The sequence below is a fragment of the Felis catus genome, chromosome E1 (genome assembly GCF_018350175.1).
Source record: "Felis catus isolate Fca126 chromosome E1, F.catus_Fca126_mat1.0, whole genome shotgun sequence".
Classification (NCBI taxonomy): Eukaryota; Metazoa; Chordata; class Mammalia; order Carnivora; family Felidae; genus Felis; species Felis catus.
Window position 1 is genome coordinate 46,010,107 of NC_058381.1, and position 22,212 is coordinate 46,032,318.

The window sequence follows — 22,212 nt, forward strand, 5'->3', positions numbered from 1 at the left end:
TTTTAGTGTGCCTTATAAGTTTCTGCTGAAAAGTAGGCATGACATACTGCATAAAATAAACTGTGGTAAATAGTAATGTAATTGTAAGGTGTCAGGGAGGGGAAGGTGCTCTGTAGACCTAGAATTAGGCCAATAAGCCTGTGTGCCCATATACCCTGAACTTCACCAGTGCTTCTCAGTTGTTGTTTTTCCCCCTCCCTGTTAGGAAGCTGGAAATGAGCTCTCTGCATTCTTTCAAGGGTTTAAACTTGGCATTCAATGGGAGAGTAAAGGTGGAATATGCTTATTCCATCTTTCCTGGAACTGGAACCTAATCATGTTTTTCAAATATGTAATCATACTGATACTTGTAAAACACTCGTATGATTTATTTCCTTGTATTCTCTTATGTAGAACAAGAGAAAATTTTGAGCTGAAGGCTTTCCTACATGGTATATATTCATGGATTTCTTTCCAGTATGAATTATGTCTTTAAAGGCAAGAGGGATCATTGAAGCCTTTCCCACATTCATTATATATATATAAGCCTTCTCTTCTGTAAGTGTGTTCACATTTTTCCCATGGGATGAGTGACTTCTGAAAACATTTTCACAGTCATTGCATTCGTTGACTTTCTTCCCAGGATGTATTTATATGTGTTGGGTAAGTTTAAAGTTTCTGTAGAAAGCTTTCCTGAATTCATCACAGTCATTGTGTTTCTTCCCTGGGTGTGTTCACATAGGCATTGTGAGCTTACTGTTTCTACTGAAAGCTTTTTCTCAGTCATTTGTGATTATAGAGTTTCTTCCCAGCGTGGATGCTTTGGTAAGAAGTAAAATGAGTGATCCTGTTGAAGGCTTTCTCATAGTCTTTGTGTTCATGGAGTTTCTGCCCAATGTGTATTCTCTTGTGCATCACAAGTCTAGAGATGTTTCTGAAGAATTTTCCACACTGTTTACATTAATAAAGTTTGTCTCCAGTAAAATCTCATGTATATTTGGGGGATGACTACACACTGGACACTTTCCTGCTCTGAAATTATTTGAAGGGTTTCTCTTCATTTTAATTCCCCCATGTCTCTGAAGAGTATAATGGTTACTGAAGGCTTTCTTAGAATTCTTACATTTGTGATTTGTTTCTCCTTTATGATTTCTCCTGCAAAATAAGATTAGTGCTCCTTCTGAAGTCTTTTCCACGTAGATTACATTCATACAGTTTATCTCATTAAGATTCCCTTTTATTTGCATCTCATTTATGCAGACAGTGTAGTGAAAAGCTGAAAGCGTTCCCTCTCTGATATCTCCTATCACTTCTTTTCTTCAACTCTGCCTAGAGATCCTAGTCAGTGCATTAAAGCCTCTGTAAGGAGAGATGTTCTTTCTGTACTAAGATCAGGATGGTAAGAAGACACTGAAAAAAGACCATAGGGCAGAGCATTCCAGGCAGATGGAAAGTCCAGAGCCACACCCCCAAAGAAGATTGGGAGCCTGAGTCAGCTCTGCCACCTCTGCCCAACCAAGGGCTACCCCAGTATCCAAGTCTCAATTATGCCAAGGGGCAGGAGCAATAAATAAACCAGAGAACGTTTCTACTGTTATGAGCTTTCATTGTAGAGAAGCGAGACAAATAAAAGAACCAGGTAATTTCAGGTTGTGATAAGTGCCATCAAGAAAATAAAATAGGATTGGGTGACAGAATGAGAAGTGGGGAAAAGAGTGAATGGTAACTTTAGGTTAGTCCTGGTAGGCCTCTCTGAGGAGGGAACATTTGAGCCAGAACCTTTTAAGACAGAGGAAAGCCAGCTTTTCAGGGGTACCTGGACTAAGCATTTTAGGCAGAAGAAGACAAAAGCCTGAAGTTGAGAATAAATTTGGCCAGATCAAGGAACTGGAAGAAAGGCAGATGTGATGGAAGCATTTTGAATTGAGGGGAAAAGTGAAAAATGATGGCATCAGAGAATTAAGTAGGTGGGGCCAGGTTGTAGGGGGCCTTAAAGAATATGGTAAGGATTTTCAGTTCTAATTGTCTTCTGGTACTGACTGACTATGTGATCCTGTATTAGCTATTAAACTTCCTCTGCCTTGTTTGTGATTAATACAGGAACTTGTGAGAATGTTGCAGACTCAGAGTGATAAAAATCTTGCTTTAAACCTTGCCAAGGTTTAAATTATTAGGAAAAATGTAGGCCAAATCCCTTTGCTTTAGAAATATATGAAAGCACTTTGACAAATTATGCATTAACTATGTCATGTTTCACATGCCTACACTTGTTGTAGGGGCCAGTTTATCACCTATGCTCTTATTTTTTCTATATACTTAAAAAAATAGTCTTTAGTGGCACACCTGGGTGGCTCAGTTGGTTGAGCATCCAACTTTGGCTTAGGTCATGATCTCACAGTTCATGAGTTTGAGGCCCGTATTGGACACTGTGCTGACAGCTCGGAGCCTGGAGCCTGCTTCCGATTCTTTGTCTCCCTCTCTCTCTGCCCCTCTCCCACTTGCACTCTGTCTCTCTTTCTCTCAGAAATAAACAAACATTAAAAAAAATGTTTTTAAGATAGTCCTTAGTGAAATAAAATATGCAATCAGAAAAGTTTACAAATCATAACTATACAGTCAATATATTATCACAAAGTATTGTAGGGTTTTTTAAAGTCAGCTTATTGAAGTTTAATTTATATATGGTAAAATTTATGCCTCTTAAATATATAGTACCAAGAAATTTTGCAAACATATATGGTCATGTAACTATCACTAAGATCAAATATAGATCATTTCCATCATTATGTAAAAGTTTCAACATACCCTTTTATAATCGTTCAGTCCCTTTCCCCCACCCCAATCCCTGCCAACTCTTTGATCTGTATTCTGTTACTACAGTATACTTAATTCTATAGATGAAACCATATAGTATGTAGCCTTTTGACTGTGGCTTCTTATGCTTTAACGCATTTGAGTTTCATCTATTTTTGGGGTTTTTTTTTTGTATTTTTGTATATGTGAGTAGTTTATTCTGTTTTATTGCTGAGTAACGTTCCATTATATGTATATCCTACAATTTTGTTGATCTGTTCACCAGTTGATGGACATTTGGATAGTTTCCCATTTTTGAAAATTATGAATAAATATAATTGTGTATTTGTGGTGAGGGTGGTGGGGGGTCAATGTGTCTTCATTTCTTCTGGGTAGATTTCTAGGTATTGGATTCCTGAGTTGTATGTTAAGTTTATATTTAAACTACCAAATTTATATTTAAACTACCAACAACCTAGTGTTGTATACCATTTTGTATTCTCACTAGCGGTATATAAGATTTTGAGTTTGTTCTTCCCAGCACTTGGTTTGTCAGCATTTTGTTTTTTTAATTTTAGCCATTTCACGAGGTGTGTAGTGACATCCCCTGATTTGCATTTCCCTGGTGATCAGTGACATTGAGCATCTTTTCATGTGTGTGTCAGACATCTATATCTCTTAATGAAGTGTCTGTTTAGATCTTTTGCCAATTTTTTTTGAATTGGAGTTGTTTCTTGTTATTGAGTTAAAAGACTTCTACCTATATTCTAAAACCAGTCCTTCATCATATATGTGTTTTGCCAATGTATTCTCTCAGTTGGTACTGGGTTTTTAATTTTCTAAGTGCCTTTTGAAGAGTAGATATTTTAAACATTTATGAGTTCCAACTTACCACTTTTTATAGTTCATCTTTTTTGGGTCCATTGTAATAAATCTTTGCCTGATACAAGTTCACCAGGTTTTATTCTAAAAGTTGTATAGTTTTGGGTTTTACATTAAGGTCTATGATTCATTTCAACTTGATTTTTGTATGTGGTGAAGGTTTAGGTCAAGATTTGTTTTTGCATATGAATGTCCACTTGTTCTAAAACTATTTGTTGAAAAGATTATCCTTTAAACACTGGATTGCCTGTACACCTTTGTCAAAAATTTGACTAGGAGTGCCTGAGTGGCTCAGTTGGTTAAGCATCTGAGTCTTGATTTTGGCTCAGGTCATGATCTCATTGTTGTAAGACTGAGGGTGGCATTGGGCTCTGCACTGATAGTGCAGAGCCTACTTAGGATTCTCTCTTTCAAGATAAATAAATAAACATTAAAAAAATTACTTGACTATATCTGTGTGAGTCTTTTTTTGGGACTCTGTAGTCTGTACTGTTGATTTTGTGTACATTCTTTGGCCAATACCACATACTCACTGGATTACTGTCACTTTACAGTTAGTCTTGAAATTAGGGACTGCGAGACTTCAGAGTTTGCTTTTCTCTACTCAAAATTGTTTTGTCTGTCTTTTTTATTTTTTAATTTTTACATATAAAGTTTAAAATCAGGGGTGCCTGGCTAGCTCAGGCTAGTAGAGCAGGTGACCGTTGATCTTGGGGTTGTGAACTTGAGGATCCTGTTGGGTGTAGACATTACTTAAAAATAAAATCTTTAAACAAATAAATAAAGTTAAAAATAAATAAAATCAGCTTGTTGATTTCTACTAAATTACTACTTGATGGATTTTCATTGAAATTGTTTTATTTTTTTATTATTTTTTTAATATGCAATTTATTGTCAAATTGGTTTCCATACGACACCCAGTGCTCATCCCAACAGGTGCCCTTCTCAATGCCCATCACCCACTTTCCCCTCCCTTCCACCCCCCATCAACCCTCAGTTTATTCTCAGTTTTTAAGAGTCTCTTATGGTTTGGCTCCCTCCCTCTCTAACTTTTTTTTTCCCTTCCCCTCCCCATGGTCTTCTGTTAAGTTTCTCAGGATCCAGGTAAGAGTGAAAACATAGTATCTGTCTTTCTCTGTATGACTTAATTTCACTTAGCATAACACTCTCCAGTTCCATCCACATTGCTACAAAAGGCCATATTTCATTCTTTCTCACTTTGAGGAGAATTGACATAATGATGGGAACCTTCAGATCCATGAACACATTATATCTCTCCATTTAGATCTTTGATTTTTTCATCAGTGTTTTATAGTTTTTAGCATGCAAATATTATATTATTTTGTTAGATTTATTCCTGATTAACATCATGGGTTTTTTTTTTTTTGAATGTTTATTTATTTTTGAGACAGAGACAGAGACAGAGTGCAAGTGGGAGAGGGAAACATAGATTTGCAAGCAGGCTTGAGGCTCTGAGCTGTCAGCACAGAGCCTGATGCGGGGCTCGAACTCACAAACCGTGAGATCATGACCTGAGCTGAAATTGGACCCTTAACCAACTGAGCCACCCAGGCGCCCCTCTTTTTTAATTATTAAAATTTTTTATAATGTTTATTTTTTTTTTTGAGAGAGAGAGTACGGGTGGGGGAGGGGCAGAGAGAGGGAGACACAGAATCTGAAACAGACTTCAGGCTCTGAGCTGTCAGCACAGTGCCCGATGTGCAGCTTGAACTCAGGAACAGCAAGATCATGACCTGAGCCAAAGTCAGATGCTCAACTGACTGAGCCACCCAGGCACCCCTAATTTCATGTTTCTAATGGTGCTATTTGGGTGGTATGGTTTTTAAAATGTTTATTTTCCAAGTTCTTGTTGCTAGTATGTACAAAGACACTTGATTTTTGTATATATTGACTCTTTAATCTTTGAGTTTGCCTAAACCCACTTGTTTTATTCTAGAAGCTTTTGGTGTCTGACTACATGATCCTGTACTAGTTATTATACTTCTTTATGCCTATTTCCTGCCTAATAATATGGATCTGTTGTGAAAATATTGCCAAGTTACAGAATGATAAAAGCCTTGAGTTAAAAGGATGTTTGGAGTAATTTAGGCAAACACCTATGTTCTTGAAATACGTACAACCCCTTTGACTTTAAGGGCTAGTTTACTACCATGCTATGTTTTGTTTTGTTTTTCTGTGTACTTTTTAAAAACAAACCTTTAAACTTCTTTTTTTAAAGTTTATTTATTTAGTTTGAGAGAGCATGAGAATGGGAGGGGCAGAGAGAGAGAGGGAGAGAGAGAATCCCAAGCAGGCTCTGTGCTCTTAGCGCAGAGCCTGACGCGGAGCTTGATCTCACAAACCATGAGATCAACCTGAGCCAAAATGAAGAGTCAGACACTTAATCGACTGAGCCACCCAAGTGCCCCTAAAAATAAACTTTTATTGAAATATAATATGTAAACTGAAAAATTCACAAATTGTGTGTATAGTTCAATGAAGTATCATGCTGGAGGTTTTGATATGTATGTTTTATTTGTGGTTATTCATGTAACTTGAAAAATTAGAAGGCTGTTCTCTAGAATAAGTATTGGCCTAGGCTAAAAAATTTATTAACTTGAACTTTAATATCTAATAATCATCTGTATTAAATATAAGACTTAGTGATGATTGAAATTTTTATTAAGTTATAATTACTTCTAACATTTCCTTAGTATCCATATACTTGATATTCTAGTGCTTTTTTAGTTCAGCTTTTGAATATTTAATCACCAGGTGTCTAGCATAACTGAATTTTTTCTGTCAAATTAGCAGTTTATTTTATTCTGCCACAGTTCTGTCACATTATTTCAGTAACTTTATTTGGTTGATTGAAGCAGGAAAAGTGGTAGGAAAAAGAAAGGTAGAAAATGAAGATGAGTATTTGGAATACTACCAGTAAATGTCATTGGTAAACAGGATTCCCAATTTCACTTCCTACCTGTTATAAAATTCATTCCTTTTGGGGTGCCTGGGTGGCTTGGTCGGTTAAGCGTCTGACTTCAGCTCAGGTCATGATCTCACGGTCCGTGAGTTCGAGCCCCGTGTCGGGCTCTGTGCTGACAGCTCAGAGCCCGGAGCCTGCTTCCAATTCTGTGTCTCCCTCTTTCTCTGCTCCTCCCCTGTTCATGCTCTGTCTCTCTCTGTCTCAAAAATAAATAAACATTAAAAAAAAATAAAAAAAAATTCATTCCTTTTGCTATGCAACTTTTCAGTTCCCGTTCGACTAGGGCTGAGCGGAATGTCAGTGAATAGGGATCTTAAATATGCTCCTTTGGTTTGACTTGGCCTCCTACACTCTTGTGATTTATCATGAGATGAGCAGCCTCACATATTCACTGCCTCTTCAATGACTAGGCCCAGTATTGAAGACCCATCAGAGTAGTTCTGAACCTGATAGCCCAACCTAAATCAGCTGACCCCCATTGAATCTGCAGATTCATGAGAAAAGTAAATGTTGTAGACTATTGAGATTTTAAGGTTGCTAGTTACCCAAGAAAAACTGACTAATACAGTCAAATTCTGTGAATGGTTACCAGTACTTTTCTTTACTTGAAACATATTTTTAGTTTTTTCTCTATAGCTACAATGTGTTCAAGCACAATTTATAGGACAGAGAAGATGGAGGAAAATATTTTTAAGCAGAAAAGTAAACTAGGGCATCCAGACCGGACTAATTGAAGTATTATTCCTTAAGGAGTATTATTAGATTCTAAAATTATCAGCCAAGTTTTAATATTGGAACATTTCAAGTGAAGAGGGATGCTTCATTAAATCAAATACATTCTTCTAGATATATTGCTTTCAAAAATATCTAATGATGATTTTTCTCAACAAAAGGATTCCTCAATTAGGGAATTACATTAATGGCATGACTCTTTGTAAACCTATAAAATACTGTATTTCCATATAAACGATTCTCAAGCCTACTCATGAACGCCCGAAGATTAAAAATCTATGAAAGAAAAAGACTTGAAAAATATGTTTAGGGGGTACAGTATCCATCAGACCACAGTTCCAGAGAGAGAAAAAAATGGTTGGAAGAGAAGAATTAGTCAACATAGTAAAAGAAAAGACCCAGAGAGTAATGAGAATAAAAAAGTTAAATCTTGGTAAAATTTTCTAAGCTCCAAGGATAAGGAATAGACCCTATATTTCTACCAATATAAGTTTTGGGGAAAATAATAGTAATCTGGACTATAGTAATGGTAGGAGAAGTGGAAAGATCATAGCTGACTTAAAATCTGATGTTGATAATCTGCAGAACTTCTAATGCATTTGTTGTGAAGGGTGTGTTAGGAAGAAATTAACAATGGCTTCTGGTTTGAATAAATATGTGAACAAGTGGTAAATATATACATAAAATTATTTTATTGAGGTAAAACTCACCATTTAAAAATGTACAATTCCCTGGATTTTAATACATTTTACGGTGTCGTACAGCCATTATTACATTCATCACCCCAAAAGAAATCCTGTATGTATTAAGCAGTCACTCTCCATTCCTTCCTCCTTATAGTCCCTGGCAACCATACATAGCCTACTTTTTTGCCTCTGGATTTGCCTGTTCCGAACATTTCGTATAAATGGAATCTTACAGCATGTGACCTTTTGTGTCTGTTTTCTTTTTCACTAAAATGTAATGTTTTCAAGCTTTATCAGTATTGTAGCATGAATCAGGCCAGGCTTCTTTTTGTTGCTAAATAATATTTGATTATATAAATATACCACATTTTGTTTATCCATTCACCAGTTAATGACATTTTAGTTGTTTCCACTTTTTGGCTTTTGTGAATAATGCTGCTATAAACATTCATGTTTATCTTTTTGCTTGAAAACTTGTTTTTACTGCTCTTAGGGTATATATACAGAAGTGAGATGACTGTGTTACTCTTTAACTTTTTGAGGAACAGCCAAACTCTTTTACCCAGCAGCTGTACCATCTTATATTCCCACCATCAATGTATTAAAATTCTAACTAATTTCTCTACATCCTCACCAACACTTTTTTGTTGTCTAGTTCTTGTTTTTGTGTTTAATAGCTACTCTACTGGGTGTAAAGTGATACATCATTATGGCTTTGATTTACATTTCTTTTTTTTTTTAATTTTTTTAAATGTTTATTTTTAAGAGAGAGAGAGTCAGAACATGAACAGAGGAGGAGCAGAGAGACAGGGAGACACAGAATCCAAGCAGGCTCCAGGCTCTGAGCTGTCAGCCCAGAGCCCGATGTGGGGCTTGAACCCACAAACTGAAAGATCATGACCTGAGCTGAAGTCAGACGCTTAACTGCTTAATTGACTAGCCACCCAGGTGCTCCTGATTTACATTTCTGTATTGATTAATGATGCTGACTTACTTTTCATGTGCTTATTGTCCATTTGTATATTCTCTTTGGAGAAATGTCTATTCAAGTCTTTTGCCTATTTGTAAAGGCTTTTTTTGGGGGGGGAGGTGTGGGGTGGGGGGATGGGGCAGGAGGGACAGAGACCAAGGAGAGAGAGAGAATCCTAAATAGGCTCCACGCCCAGTGCAGAGTCAATATGGGGCTCGATCCCATGACCCTGAGATCATGACCTGAACCGAAACAGAGTCAAATGCTTAACTGACTGAGCCACCCAGGCGCCTCTTCTTTTGCCTATTTTTAAGTTGCATTGTCATTTTGTTATTCTTGTAGTTCTTTATTTAGTCTGGATTCTGGACCCTTTTCAGATACATGATTTGCACATATTTTCTGCCATTCCAGGTGTTGCCTTTTCACTCACTTGTTACAGTGTCTTTTGATGCACAAGCATTTTACCTTCCAGTTTACTAATTATCTCTTCATCCCTATCTAATTTGTTTTTCAGTCCATCTTTTTATTTTCATAATTTTCATTCTTAGCTGAAATTCTAAACTTTTGTTTTGTCCAAATCTTAAGCATACTGCTCTCTCCTTTTATACATGCAGCATGACACAGACTTTTAATACAGCATTTGGTCAGTATTTCTCAGTAGAAACTCTCAGCACTTTGACCCAGTAATTCTATATGCATCATCTATAGAAATACTGTATAAAGAGCTACATAAGTGACCATTAACAAGAAACTGGTTATTATAATGCATGATATACTACAGTAGTTTTTTTAAATAGTTGGAATTGCATATAATGAAATTACAACTATAACACATTTGGGAACCGTGAAACACTTGATTTAATTTTACTTCTCAGTGTAGGCCACATTATCATCATTTCATGTAAGACCATGCTTGTTTTTTTAATTTTCAACTCTTTTCCCCCAGGTTTGTACTTGTACAAATACAAAGTACAAATTGTATATATTTAAGGTATATAATATGGTATTTTAATAAATGTATACATTGTGAAGTCATTACTGCTATCATGATAATATCCATCACCTCACACAATTACTCTTCTTGTATGTATGTGAGAACACTTGAGATCTACTTACTTAGGAAATTTCAACTATACAGTGTATTATTATTAGCTGTGGTCATCATGGTGTACATTAGATCTCCAGAACTTATCTAATAACTGAAAATTTGTACCCTTGACTGATATCTCTCTTTTTTCCCCATCCCCTTAGCCTAGGTAACCACCATTCTACTCTCTTTACTATGAGTTTGATTTTAGTTTTCAGATTCTGCACACAAGTGAAATTATGCAGTATTTGTCTTTCTGTGTCTGGCTTAGTTGACTTAGCATAATGTTTTCCAGATTCATTCATGTTGTTATAAGCAGCAGGATTTCCCTCTCTTTTAAGGATGAATAACATTCATGCATGTGCATGCATGCATGCCTGTGTGTGCGTGCGTGTGTGTGTGTGTGTATAAAATCACATTTTCTTCATCCATCTGTTGACAGACATTGAGGTTTTTCCAAATCATGGCTACTGTGAATAATGCTGCAATGAGCATTGGAGTGCAAGTATCTCTTTGGGATGATAGTTTTATTACCTTTTGATATATACTTAGAAATAGGATTGCTAGATCATATGGTAGTTATGTTTTACATAATGGTTGTGCCAGTTTTACATTGCCACCAACAGTGCACAAGAGATGTCTTTTCTCCCTGTCATTACCACTACTTGTTTTCTTTTGACTTTTTGATAATCGCTGTCCTGACAGGTGTAAGGTGATATCTCATAGCGGTTTTGATATTTAGTGACGTTGAACACCTTTTCATATACCTGTTGGTTATTACTTTGGAAAATGTTTATTTATGTGTTTTGCCCATTGTATAACTAGGATGTTTGGTTTTTTGCTATTGAGTATGAGTTTCTTACATACTTTGGTTATTAACCCCTAAGTATGTATGGTTTGCAAGTATTTTCTCCAATTCCATACGGATTGATTTTTCATGTTTGTTGATGGCTTCATTTGCTCTGTAGAAACTTTGTAGTTTGATGTAGTCTCACCTGTTTATTTTTGCTTTTGTTGCCTGTGTATTTGGTATGAAATCCAAAAAAATCATCACCAAGATCAATTTCAAGGAGTTGTTCTCCTGTGTTTTCTTCTAGGAATTTTATGGTATCATTATCTTATGTTTCGATCTTTAACCCATTTTTTCAGTTGATTTTTGTATACAGTATAAGATAAGGATCCAATTTCATTCTTTTTCATGTGACTATTCAGTTTTCCTGGCCCTATTCATTGAAGAGACCATCATTTCCCCGTTACATATTCTTGGTGCACTTGTCAAAGATTAGTTGACCATATATGCAAGGGTTTATTTCTAGGCTTTCTATTCTGTTCTCTTGGTCTGTGTGTCTGTTTTTATGCTAGCATCAAATTGTTTTGATTACTATCACCTTGTAATATACTATGAAATCAGGAAGTGTGATGCTTCTCACTTTGTTGTTCTTTCTCAGAAGTGCTATGCTAATTTAGGGTCCTTAGTGGTTTCATATAAATTTTAGAATTGCTCTTTTCTACTTCAATAAAAAAATGCTATTGGGATCTTGATAGGGATTGTATTGAACCTATGGATGTCTTTGGGTCATATGGACATTTTACTAATATTAATTCTTTCAGTCCATGAACTTGGGATAACTTTCTACTTACTCTTCTTCAGTTTCTTCCATCAATGTCTTACAGTTTTCATTGTGCTGATCCTTCACTTTCTTGGTTAAATTTATTTCAAACTATTTTAATCTTTTTGATGTTAAGTATACTACTTTAAATTCTGTGCCCTATTGCCCCATATTGTGAGACTATTTCTTTTGAATGGTCTTTCTTATTTACTTTTTTCATATTGTTTTATCTCTTTGTTATTGTTAATTAAGGGCCAGATACTGTATATGAAAAACTGTGGGAGTAATTTGAGACCTATGACGATGTTTTCTCCCTCTAAGAAGATTTCTGTTAGTTTTTGGCAGGCATTAGCAATCCAAGATTGTCTTAATTTAATTTTGTGGTAGACATTTGGAGCTGAGCTTTTTTTCCTGTAAAAGGCCAATCTAGCTTTGGTTCTTACTTACTCTGAGAGCATAGCCCTTTGGGCTTCCAAACAAAAGTGTTGGAGCTTTACCAGCTTCCCCTCTGCATCTTGGTTTCCCCTGCATTCCAATATTTGTCCTTCCAGCTCTTTAAACCTGTCAGTAGCTTCTTAGTCTCTCAGATGTCACTAAGTAAAAAGTAGCCCCTAATGCCAGGCTTCAGTCTTATTTTTGTAATCCTTCATCATACTATTAACTCTTCAGTGCCTTCAGGAAGATTTTAAAGCATATGTATAGTTCTGATTTTTCTTAAGGAAGCATTGGTCTGAAGTATGTAATTTGCCATTACCAGAAGTCAACAGTATGTAAGTGGAAATGAACAGCCAATAACTTAATCTTTTTAAAATACTAAGGCAGTGGGGCGCCTGGGTGGCGCAGTCGGTTAAGCGTCCGACTTCAGCCAGGTCACGATCTCGCGGTCTGTGGGTTCGAGCCCCGCGTCAGGCTCTGGGCTGATGGCTCGGAGCCTGGAGCCTGTTTCCGATTCTGTGTCTCCCTCTCTCTCTGCCCCTCCCCCGTTCATGCTCTGTCTCTCTCTGTCCCAAAAATAAATAAACGTTGAAAAAAAAAATTAAAAAAAAATAAAATACTAAGGCAGATTCAAAAATCACCATAAAACAATGTAAGCCTTACCCACTTATATTTTCGCATACTTTTTTGGAGAAGGGGGTAAGAAATAGAATTACAGTGTTCCTACTAGCTATTGCACATATCGGATCATCAAGGCGAATATCATCAGGTGAATATTTTCTTTCATGTGTCTTATCAGGAAGTTAACTGGAAAAAAAAAGTGCTCCAATTGTAACACTTACTGAATTGTACCATCACTATTTTTTTATGTGACTGTATCACTCATGAGACAGTGAAGCCCTTTACAAAGAGGAACGCTGTTTTTTCCCATGTTCAATCTCCTAGTGCTACACCTGAAGTGTCCAGTAAGTATACAAGTGAACGTAGGTGTTGAGAATACCTTATTTTGCTTTTCACAGTGAGAATCAATGTGGGTATATGCTGTTCTGAATCATCTTAAAAGATAAATTTTAATAGAGAAGGAAGAATCTTTTCTTATCAGCTCCTTTGTTTCATCCTTTTCTATCTCAACAGGTGGCATCTCCACAGAAAGCGACTGTGCTTTTGAGCCAGACTACGCCGTCCCACCACTTCCAGTGAGTGAAGGTATGCAGCACATTCGGATTATGGAGGGCATGTCTCGCTCTCTTCCATCCTCCCCCTTACTCACACATCAGTCTATCAGTGTTCGGCTCCAACCTGTGAAGAAGTTAACTGGTAAGGACTTTACCTAAATTTAGTATGTTTAACAGGACACTTTAGGTCATATCAGATATGTTTATGTGCATCTTTAGGTTTTTCCTTTTTGGCCTTCCTAATGTCACAGACTCTTGGAAATTGGAACTCCTACTGATTTTAATTTAGGGAATTAGAATAGTACTCAGTTTGACAGATTGATGTATTTATTTTCTAAGTGATCCATCTGTTGTGGACATATTTTTCTAGGCTTTCAGGAAACTTCTAGTTTTGCCAGAATACACTGTTGTTCTGATTTCATTTATCAGCTTGTTCATGTCAGATTAACAGATGGGGATATTGTAATTTTAGGATAATAAGAGCTTCATAGTTCAGCAAAGGTACCTCAGTCATGGTTTTTGTTTGAAATCCTAATCTGTATATTTCATGTCTATTTCTAAAAGTTTGATTTAGATATTTTCCTCTCCATTGTACATTCCTGCAACTTCTTAGGATATTTACCATGATTCATAACTTGTGGATTGCATTGACTTAAATATGGTCTCAAAATACATATTACCCATTCAGATCAAGCTATTAGGTGTGAAACTGTGTCCTTATTAAATGAAGTTTTGTCCTTTTAAACTTTTTCAGAGAAGAAATTTTACTCTGTTGGACGATACTTACATGTGAAAATATGCAAGCCTGGGTCATTTTCTTAAGTTTAACATTATCAGTATATATCTTGTGTTAGTAAGTTGATGGGTTATGAGTGATTAGAGGCAAGAAATTAAGTCATTCCCAATAGATACATTAACTACTTCTTACGTGTCTGGCATTAAGTTAGACAGTGGGGAGGTTTGATTATCATATGACAATTCAAAAGAAAATAGGAACAAAGAGGGGAAAATGGAATCTTGGGACTCTTACATCTATTTTGAATGAAAATTTTATAATGTTTATAATTTTCATGAAAATAATAGTATTTTTTATTCTTTAGTTCCACAAAGCATAAGTCATGCCTTTTATATTGTTTACTGTTTTTTTAGGCTTCTTCAAATAACTGAATCAAAGTCTACTTTGATTAGATAACAATCTGTAAAATAGTTTAGTAACATTTTACTGAAATACTTATTCCCTTCTGATATGTAAAAATAGGATAGATTTTAGGTGCATGGGCCTTAATAAAATTTCTTTGCTTAGAAATTGCCCCTTTTTCTTGCAGTTTAAGGTGTTACTGATAACTGAAAATACAAATAACCATATATGAGATGGCTATTAAGTGATGTGCTTCATTTACTACACATGAGAAGAGATAGCAAAAGAAATTCCGTTTCCTAACAGAAGTGAACTGAATTGCCTGATGTTTCGGAGATAACACTTTCCTATCCCATTTTCCTGTCCCAATTTAAACTTCAACTTAAATAAGCAAACTTTATTAAAAGATAAATACATTTAATAACAAAGTCAATTACATGCCTGATATCAGAGGTGAGACAGGGAAGCAGTGACAAGAATCATACTTGGTTAATTACACGTATGACCTATTCAGCTTTAATTTTTTAATGTTTGAAGTATTTTGAATGCTCTCAAATAGTTTTATTTTTCTGAAGAGTTTGTCAAAGGCCTAAGAATTTAAAGATTGGGAATGCATTTTAGAACTTCTGAATGAAAGAAATCTGTCTCCTGAAAGAGGGTGCCATGAAAATTTTTCTGTGGCCAATTTTCTACCAAGTAAAGCAGATGATGAGTTTCTGGTTTAACCTGGAATGAAATTACTTTGCAATTTAAATTTAAAACCTTGGTTAGTAGATTATTTATGAGTTATCATTCCTTCCCTAATTATATTTTGTTATGAGTAGCTAAAAAGAAAGTTGAATAGAGAACGACTTGCTGACCATAAGTAAATGGCCTCCAGAGAATGGTTTTTAACAAAATGCATTAATTCAATCCACTTAATGATTTATCCATTATATTCCTTGTATTCATATTACCAACCCAACTGAGTAAGTGGGGTCAGAATAGTCATCTTATTCTGTTTTCTTTTTGATTTTCCAATATTTATTACCCTGTCTTTGCTATAGTCACAGTAGTTTGCATATTATTTTTCTTTGCTTTTCACATGATTGTTCAGCAAATATTTGTTTAGGTCTCATAAAATGCCAAGCACTACTCGATACAGTGGTGAGAAATGCCAAGCACTACTCGATACAGTGGTGAAAAATTATAGATAGTGACAAGTAATAAGAGGGTCATAAAATGGGATAGAGGGAGACTGGAGTGGGGGTAGGGTTTCTTTCTGTGGAGTGGTCAAGGAGAGTCAGAAGAAGAGCTATTTGAAGAGAGGTGTGGATAACAAAACGAAGCTGCTCATGGGAAGGTCTGGGGTCAGAGCCTTCTGGGCAGAGGGGACAGCCAGAACAAAAGTCCTAAAGCAGAAAGCAGCATTGGTATGTTCAAAGAACGGGAAGAAGGCAAGAATGGTTTCAGAATAAGTCAGAGGGGACAGTGGTAGAAGATAGTTGAAGAGGTAGGCAGAAACCAGAGTCTTTAGGTCATGGTAAGGGAACCAACTCTGTAGGATTTTAAGAAGAGCTGGAATGAGAAGTAATGTGATCTGATTTACCTTTTAATCAGATATTGTTGGCAAATGTGTAAAGAGTGGTGTATGAGGGACTAGAGTATGCCATGTTCACTAACCTTGTGTGTGTTTTCCTGATCTTTAAATAGATCTTTCACTTCTAATAAGTTAATACAGTGGTGAAAAGAATCTTTGTTTTATCTTGTAAGATATAATGAAGGAATAACTAACCTTTTCCTATCATTTTTATCATAGAACCTTTGTACTCCTAATGTATTTAGCTTAGTCCTTCACTCAGGTGTACATTAGAACCCATTTGGTATATCAATTAAGACTTTTTTTATTCCAAGCAACAGAAGATAACCTAAGGTTGGGAAAGCCTCAAGGTTCATTTGACTTAGTTGTATATGGCTGTGCACTGAGGAGGCATGGAGGGGAGTGTGCAGAGACAGTGTTGGTCCCCGTTACTGTGCCGATGGAAGTGCTCCAGTTCTCCAGATTCTTACCCAGGGCGCTTTCCAAGATGTTTGTGTTCATAATATCCTAACGCCCCTCAAGCATACTTCTTAAAATGTAGATAATTAGGAGTGCCAGTAAATAGTTCATTCATTCAACACTTACCTAATTCATACTGTTTGCCTATTATGTACACTGTAAGTCTAGTAAAAGTTAAATTTTGAGTATTCACATCATTGGTAGGGTAATAAATCATTGCAACCTTTTTGTAGGGCAGTTTGATAGTATGTATCAGAATTGTAACGCACATAATCCTTGACACAGCAGTTTTATTGCGGAGTGTTTATTTGACAAATAAACATTTAAGTTTGAAACATGTATGTATGTACATATGTGTACATGTATATAGTAAAAAAACTAAAATGTTACTATTTATCATTAATAGTAATCCATTTGTGTGACACACACACATACATGCATACACACAAACATACACACATGCATACATTTTATGGTGGTGTGGAGATACATTGACTGTAACCCAAAAGTGGTAGAGGGATGACATAAATTTTGTTGCGTACCTTTCTGTAATGTTTGTATTTTTTTTTATCACATGTAAAATTTAAAATTTCATGAGGCAGTATAACAAAATGGGCGCTGGCTGCCATTTCTTAACTGTAACCTTGTGCAAGTTTGCTAAAAGTCTCTGTACTTCAGTCTCTGTACTTATTTCTAAAATAGGAATACTAATTGTATCTGCCTCATAGGACTGTTAAAAGAATTGGATAAGTTAGTACACATAAAGCTCATGAGACAGTACCTGACAAAGAAGAAGTAGTCAATAAATGTTAGCCACATTTATTATAATTCTAAAGGAGATTTGGGTGACTTTCTGTTGGTTATGTTAAATATGAGTTCTGAGCTTTGGAAGGTGATCTGCAAGTAATTTCTTTAATTACCTTAAGTAAGCCCTTTACTTTTCTGAGGAGTGACCTTCAAATACTGATATCAAGTGGGTTGTTACATAGTCTTTTGGAAAATCTTTTTGGACTGATTTTAAAAGAATTCACTGTATAGATTGGAATGACTGTGTGGTAGTCCTATTTAGATGGTAAATAAGTCAAAATAACCCATCTGATTGTGCAGCAGCCTCGTTACTTTGGATGCTAGCTCTGGCCAAAATATTATTTTCATCATGGATATAAAGGTATCATTGACTTGTTTATAAAGACATCCTGGGAAAAAGATTTAAAGCTGTTTTGACATTAAAAAGAGCTTATACTTAATAACAGTTTACATACCCTGATATATTTTAGTGTACTTACGACACATTTTTCACATGATACTTATCTTGCAGTTTTTGGAAGCACTGAACTCAAGATGTACTTTAGTGAATTTTATTATTAGAAAAAAATACAGGGTTCCTGTGAAGATTGAACAAGATTGCTTAAACTTACAATTTAATACATAATAAATGTTAAATAAGTGTTACTTCTCATTTATAATCTTGGATAAAATGGAAACATAGTCTCGAGAAAATTATTGAAAAGCCAATTTGAAAGTATACAGAGCATAGAGATTACATTGGTCTTCATAGTCTGATTTATTGCAGTGTATTCACGATTCTGTAGCATGAATAAATCTCTTATAACTTTAGGAAAAAATATTAGAATTCAAGATATATTGTAGTGATTTTATTAGATTAAAAAATATAGTAGGTGGGGCGCCTGGGTGGCTCAGTTGGTTAAGCGGCCGACTTCGGCTCAGGTCATGATCTCACGGTTCGTGAGTTCGAGCCCCGTGTCAGGCTCTGTGCTGACAGCTCAGAGCCTGGAGCCTGTTTCAGATTCTGTGTCTCCCCTCTCTCTCTCTGACCCTCCCCCGTTCATGCTCTGTCTCTCTCTGTCTCAAAAATAAATAAACGTTAAAAAAAAATTAAAAAAATATATATATAGTAGGTTTATATGGTAATCTAAGCTCTGTAATTGCTGATGTTAATATTTCTATTTTACTTTCCATATGGATAAAATAATCTTACCCAGTATCTCACTGTATGGTCCCTAGACCACTTGCATTAGAAATACTGGGAATACTTCTTTGAAATATGCATACCTGGGTATCCAGGTTTACCTAATCAACTTCACTTCACAGATTCTGTCTCATTAAATCTGGAGCCCCAGAATCAATCAATCTCTCTCTCTCTCTCTCTCTCTCTCTCTCTCTCTCTCTCTCTCTCTTTTTAAGGTTAAACAAGAAAATGTATATGAAGACTTTTAAGCTCTTTGGAATGATAGTACTAATTAAACTAGGTCCCGACCTCATTACTGTTTCTAATGCGTTACTGTTTCTAATTCAGATTCTCTAGTTTTATGGGTTAAATATCATGCTATTGTAAATTCTAGTGTTTACTCAATGCAGGAGTACAGAAAAGGGGGCCCTTACTTCCACTGCTGTATTCCTCTTGTCTTCCAGACCAAAAGTAGGGAATGTTAAGGGGATGTTATTTAATTCAGTTTAGGTAAGTTCAGTTATCATCAGTCAGTATTGTTAAAACCAGAGCTGGACAGTTGTTAATGTGGTAAAAGATTTTATTCAGGAACTATGGCAATGGAGAAAAGAGACCATAGTGTAGAACTGGGCTCAATTCTAAATACAGTAAAGAAAGCTAAGGATTTATAGCCAAGGATAAAGGTGGATAGTATAGATAGAAAATTACTAAAAGGAGACATCAAGGGTAAAGGGATTCTTGCTAAAACCGGTTTAATAGGAAGGACTCTTGCTGGATGGGACAGGGTGATCATATGTCGAGGGTGGAGGGATTCATACTAAGTGGACTTACCAGGATCCTTGGTGCTACTGAACTAGACTGCAGGCTTAAGGATAAGGCCCAAGGAGGAGACGCAGTGGAAGGGGGCTCAGAGGAGACTGACAAAGGTTAGTTAAGGAGAGAGTCTTTGTCAGTATGTATATTTTGAGCATCTGAAAAATCAACATGTATGATCAAATAAAGAATTCTTTCGAAATATTTACACACACTAGATATGCAGTGTAATTAAACCATTTTTTAGGTTTTATAAGAACTTAAGAATTTGCATATAAGAAAATAACTGTATGCTAATTACTTTCATAATTGAATGGAAGTCACTCATACAGAGTGGCGCTATTGTTTATAGTGTTGTAGTATTTATTTATAGTAAGATTATTTATAGCAGCTGTAGTATTGCCATATATATATTTTTTTTTTCATTGAAATATAGTTGTTCTGTCTCCATACCTCTACTCAACCACTACCAGGGAAAGTTTGCAAAAATGCCACAATGTTCCTTAATGGAGAAGGGTCGAAATAACAAATTATTTACATTTTTTCTTATGAAATGGTTCTGTTTCTGTCAGGTTAGATGATTTGTATATGGAGACTTTCTCACACAAAAAAATTATGCCTTATTAAAGCAACTGAATTTGACACTTGGAAGAGCAGTTTATTGGTATGTTTGGCTTCAAGTAACAAAATGCACAAGCAGTGGTGATTTTGTGCGATTGAAACAAGTGTAAGGAGCCCAGAGGTCCACCTTTCGAGCCTCCTCATCCATTCCTTAAGTGTAAGAACCACAAATATAATGGAAGTAAATGGGCTTTGCTCTTAAACTAAGTTGAATCTCAGCATTACCTCTTTCTGGTTGTGTTATATGAAGTATGTTAGTTAATTTATGCTGTCTTTGGTTTCCTTCACACACTTACCTTCACACAGTTGCTGTTAAAATTTAAGTGCAATACCTATACACTTTTTTGGATTGTACTTTTTTTCTAAGTTTATGCACCTTCTCCAACACACACACATTCACACACGAAAGAAAGGAAAAAAAAAAAGAGGGAGATCAAATTTGTGACTATAATACTATCGTAAAATCTTCACCTATGTGAAATGCTCATGGACAGTGTTTCTCATTGTGTGGCCCCTAGACTGCTTGTATTAGAAATACTGGGAGTGGGGCACCTGGGTGGGTAGCTCAGTCAGTTGAGCATCTGACTTGGCTTTGGCTCAGGTCATGATCTCATGGTTTCGGGAGTTGGAACCCAGCGTTGGGCTCTGTGCTCACAGCACAGAGCATGCTTGGGATTCTCTCCCTCTCTCTCTCTACCCCTCCCCAACTTTGCTGTCTCTGTCTCTCTCAAAATAAATAAATAAACTTTAAGAGAGAGAGAGAGAGAGAGAGAGAGAGAGAGAGGAAGAAAGAAAGAAAGAAAGAAAGAAAGAAAGAAAGAGAGAGAAAGAAAGAGAAATAAGTAAATAAATAAATAAATACCAGGAGTGCTTCTTTGAAAAATGCAAATTCCTGAGTATCCAAATTTACCCAATCAATCTCACTTCACAGATTGTCTCATTAAATCTGGAGCCGAAGAAACTCTATTTTTAGCAATCTATTTTGCTCACTGAAGTTTGAGAACCACTACTCTGAGGAGTTACTTTAGATACTTGTTTTATTCTAGTACTAAGAATTTATCCCTTCAGATCACTAAAAAAAAAAAAAAAAAAAAAAAACATTTTGGAAGAACATCTTTTTAAAATGTGTAAGTTACTTATATACTGAATTTAATCTGACCTTTATGACTTAGAGTTGTTATTATGAACATGAAAATGAACTAGTCTATAATATATCTTTGGTAACCTAATGAAGATGTAGCAGTTTGCTTCTACACCATGTGTCCAAACCATCATAGTTTTTCTGTTCTCTCCTTTAATCACAGACTTTCTTGTCAGTTTTCTCTTCTCTGATTTTACCTATTACAGTTCTTCATCCCCTTATAGTTTGAACTTAATGATGTGGACTTAGAAATCCTATCTCTAAACCTGTTGACCTGATTGTGGAATTTACAAAGATGTTCTTTTTATGTGCTATTTTGGTGAGATTCTACAGAGTTAAGGGAGTTTCTGGACCCACATACTGACATTTTAGGGTCTAACTTGACTTAGCCAAGTCTGCAAGGTTGTAAGAAACCATGATGGTACTTTTCAACAGAGCTGTGCTTTTTCGGTACCATATTAAAAGAAGTCTTTCTTTATAAACTTTGCTCAGTTTCCCATTTACTTATCTTTCTTGAAATGATCATTACCTCCTACGATGTATTTTTTTTTCATTTGAGGACTAATATTTTCTAGAGGAAAATAGAGTCTTCCTAGGAAAATTATAGCATATGCTACAAATAAGGATAATTCCCAGGAAGATCTTTCTATAATTTTCCTGAGAAATGGTTATTAGTAGGCCTCATCTGTGTAAAAAATTCCTAGTATGTGTTCTTTTCTTTGATGTACAATTTAATTGGTAAGCTAATGAGCTGGCCCACTAGTTTCTTTTTCTATCTTAATAGTTATTTTGTTAGGGTCTCAATCATAGAAAACAGAGTTGTCCCAGCTAGTCTAAACAGAAAGATGTTTAGTGAAGGGTTATGATAGCTTTCAGAATCTCCAGGAGAGCCTGAAGAATGCAACCAGGAACTCGTACCTCCCTATAACCCTAAAGGAACACCACTGCCTCTATCACAATAGCCCCAAAGGAACCGGATGTCTTGACCTTAGTGTTTGCCAGAAAATGCAAACTTTCCACTTAGGGCATTCTCTTACTTTGTCACTGAAGGCATGGGAGGATAGGCACATCCTGTTGGTAAAAACTTAGGTTATATATCTGTACCTTAACTCAAGGCAATTTGAGAAATGTAGATTTTTGGCTTTCCAGCCATAGTA

General features: G+C 35.8%; 1 protein-coding gene across 10 annotated transcripts in view; it reads left to right on the forward strand.

The window, feature by feature from the left end:
• TANC2 (tetratricopeptide repeat, ankyrin repeat and coiled-coil containing 2) overlaps positions 1 to 22,212 on the forward strand; it is a 379,268-nt gene that overhangs the window by 132,253 nt on the left and 224,803 nt on the right. For 7 of the 10 annotated variants that reach the window (XM_045044003.1, XM_019818072.3, XM_045044005.1 and 4 more), the window contains one exon: positions 13,295 to 13,477. In XM_045044003.1, the coding sequence (XP_044899938.1) occupies positions 13,295 to 13,477 (183 nt within the window). The remainder of the gene's footprint in view (positions 1 to 13,294; positions 13,478 to 22,212) is intronic. The other 3 variants (XM_045044007.1, XM_045044009.1, XM_019818080.3) reach the window with 1 other exon arrangement.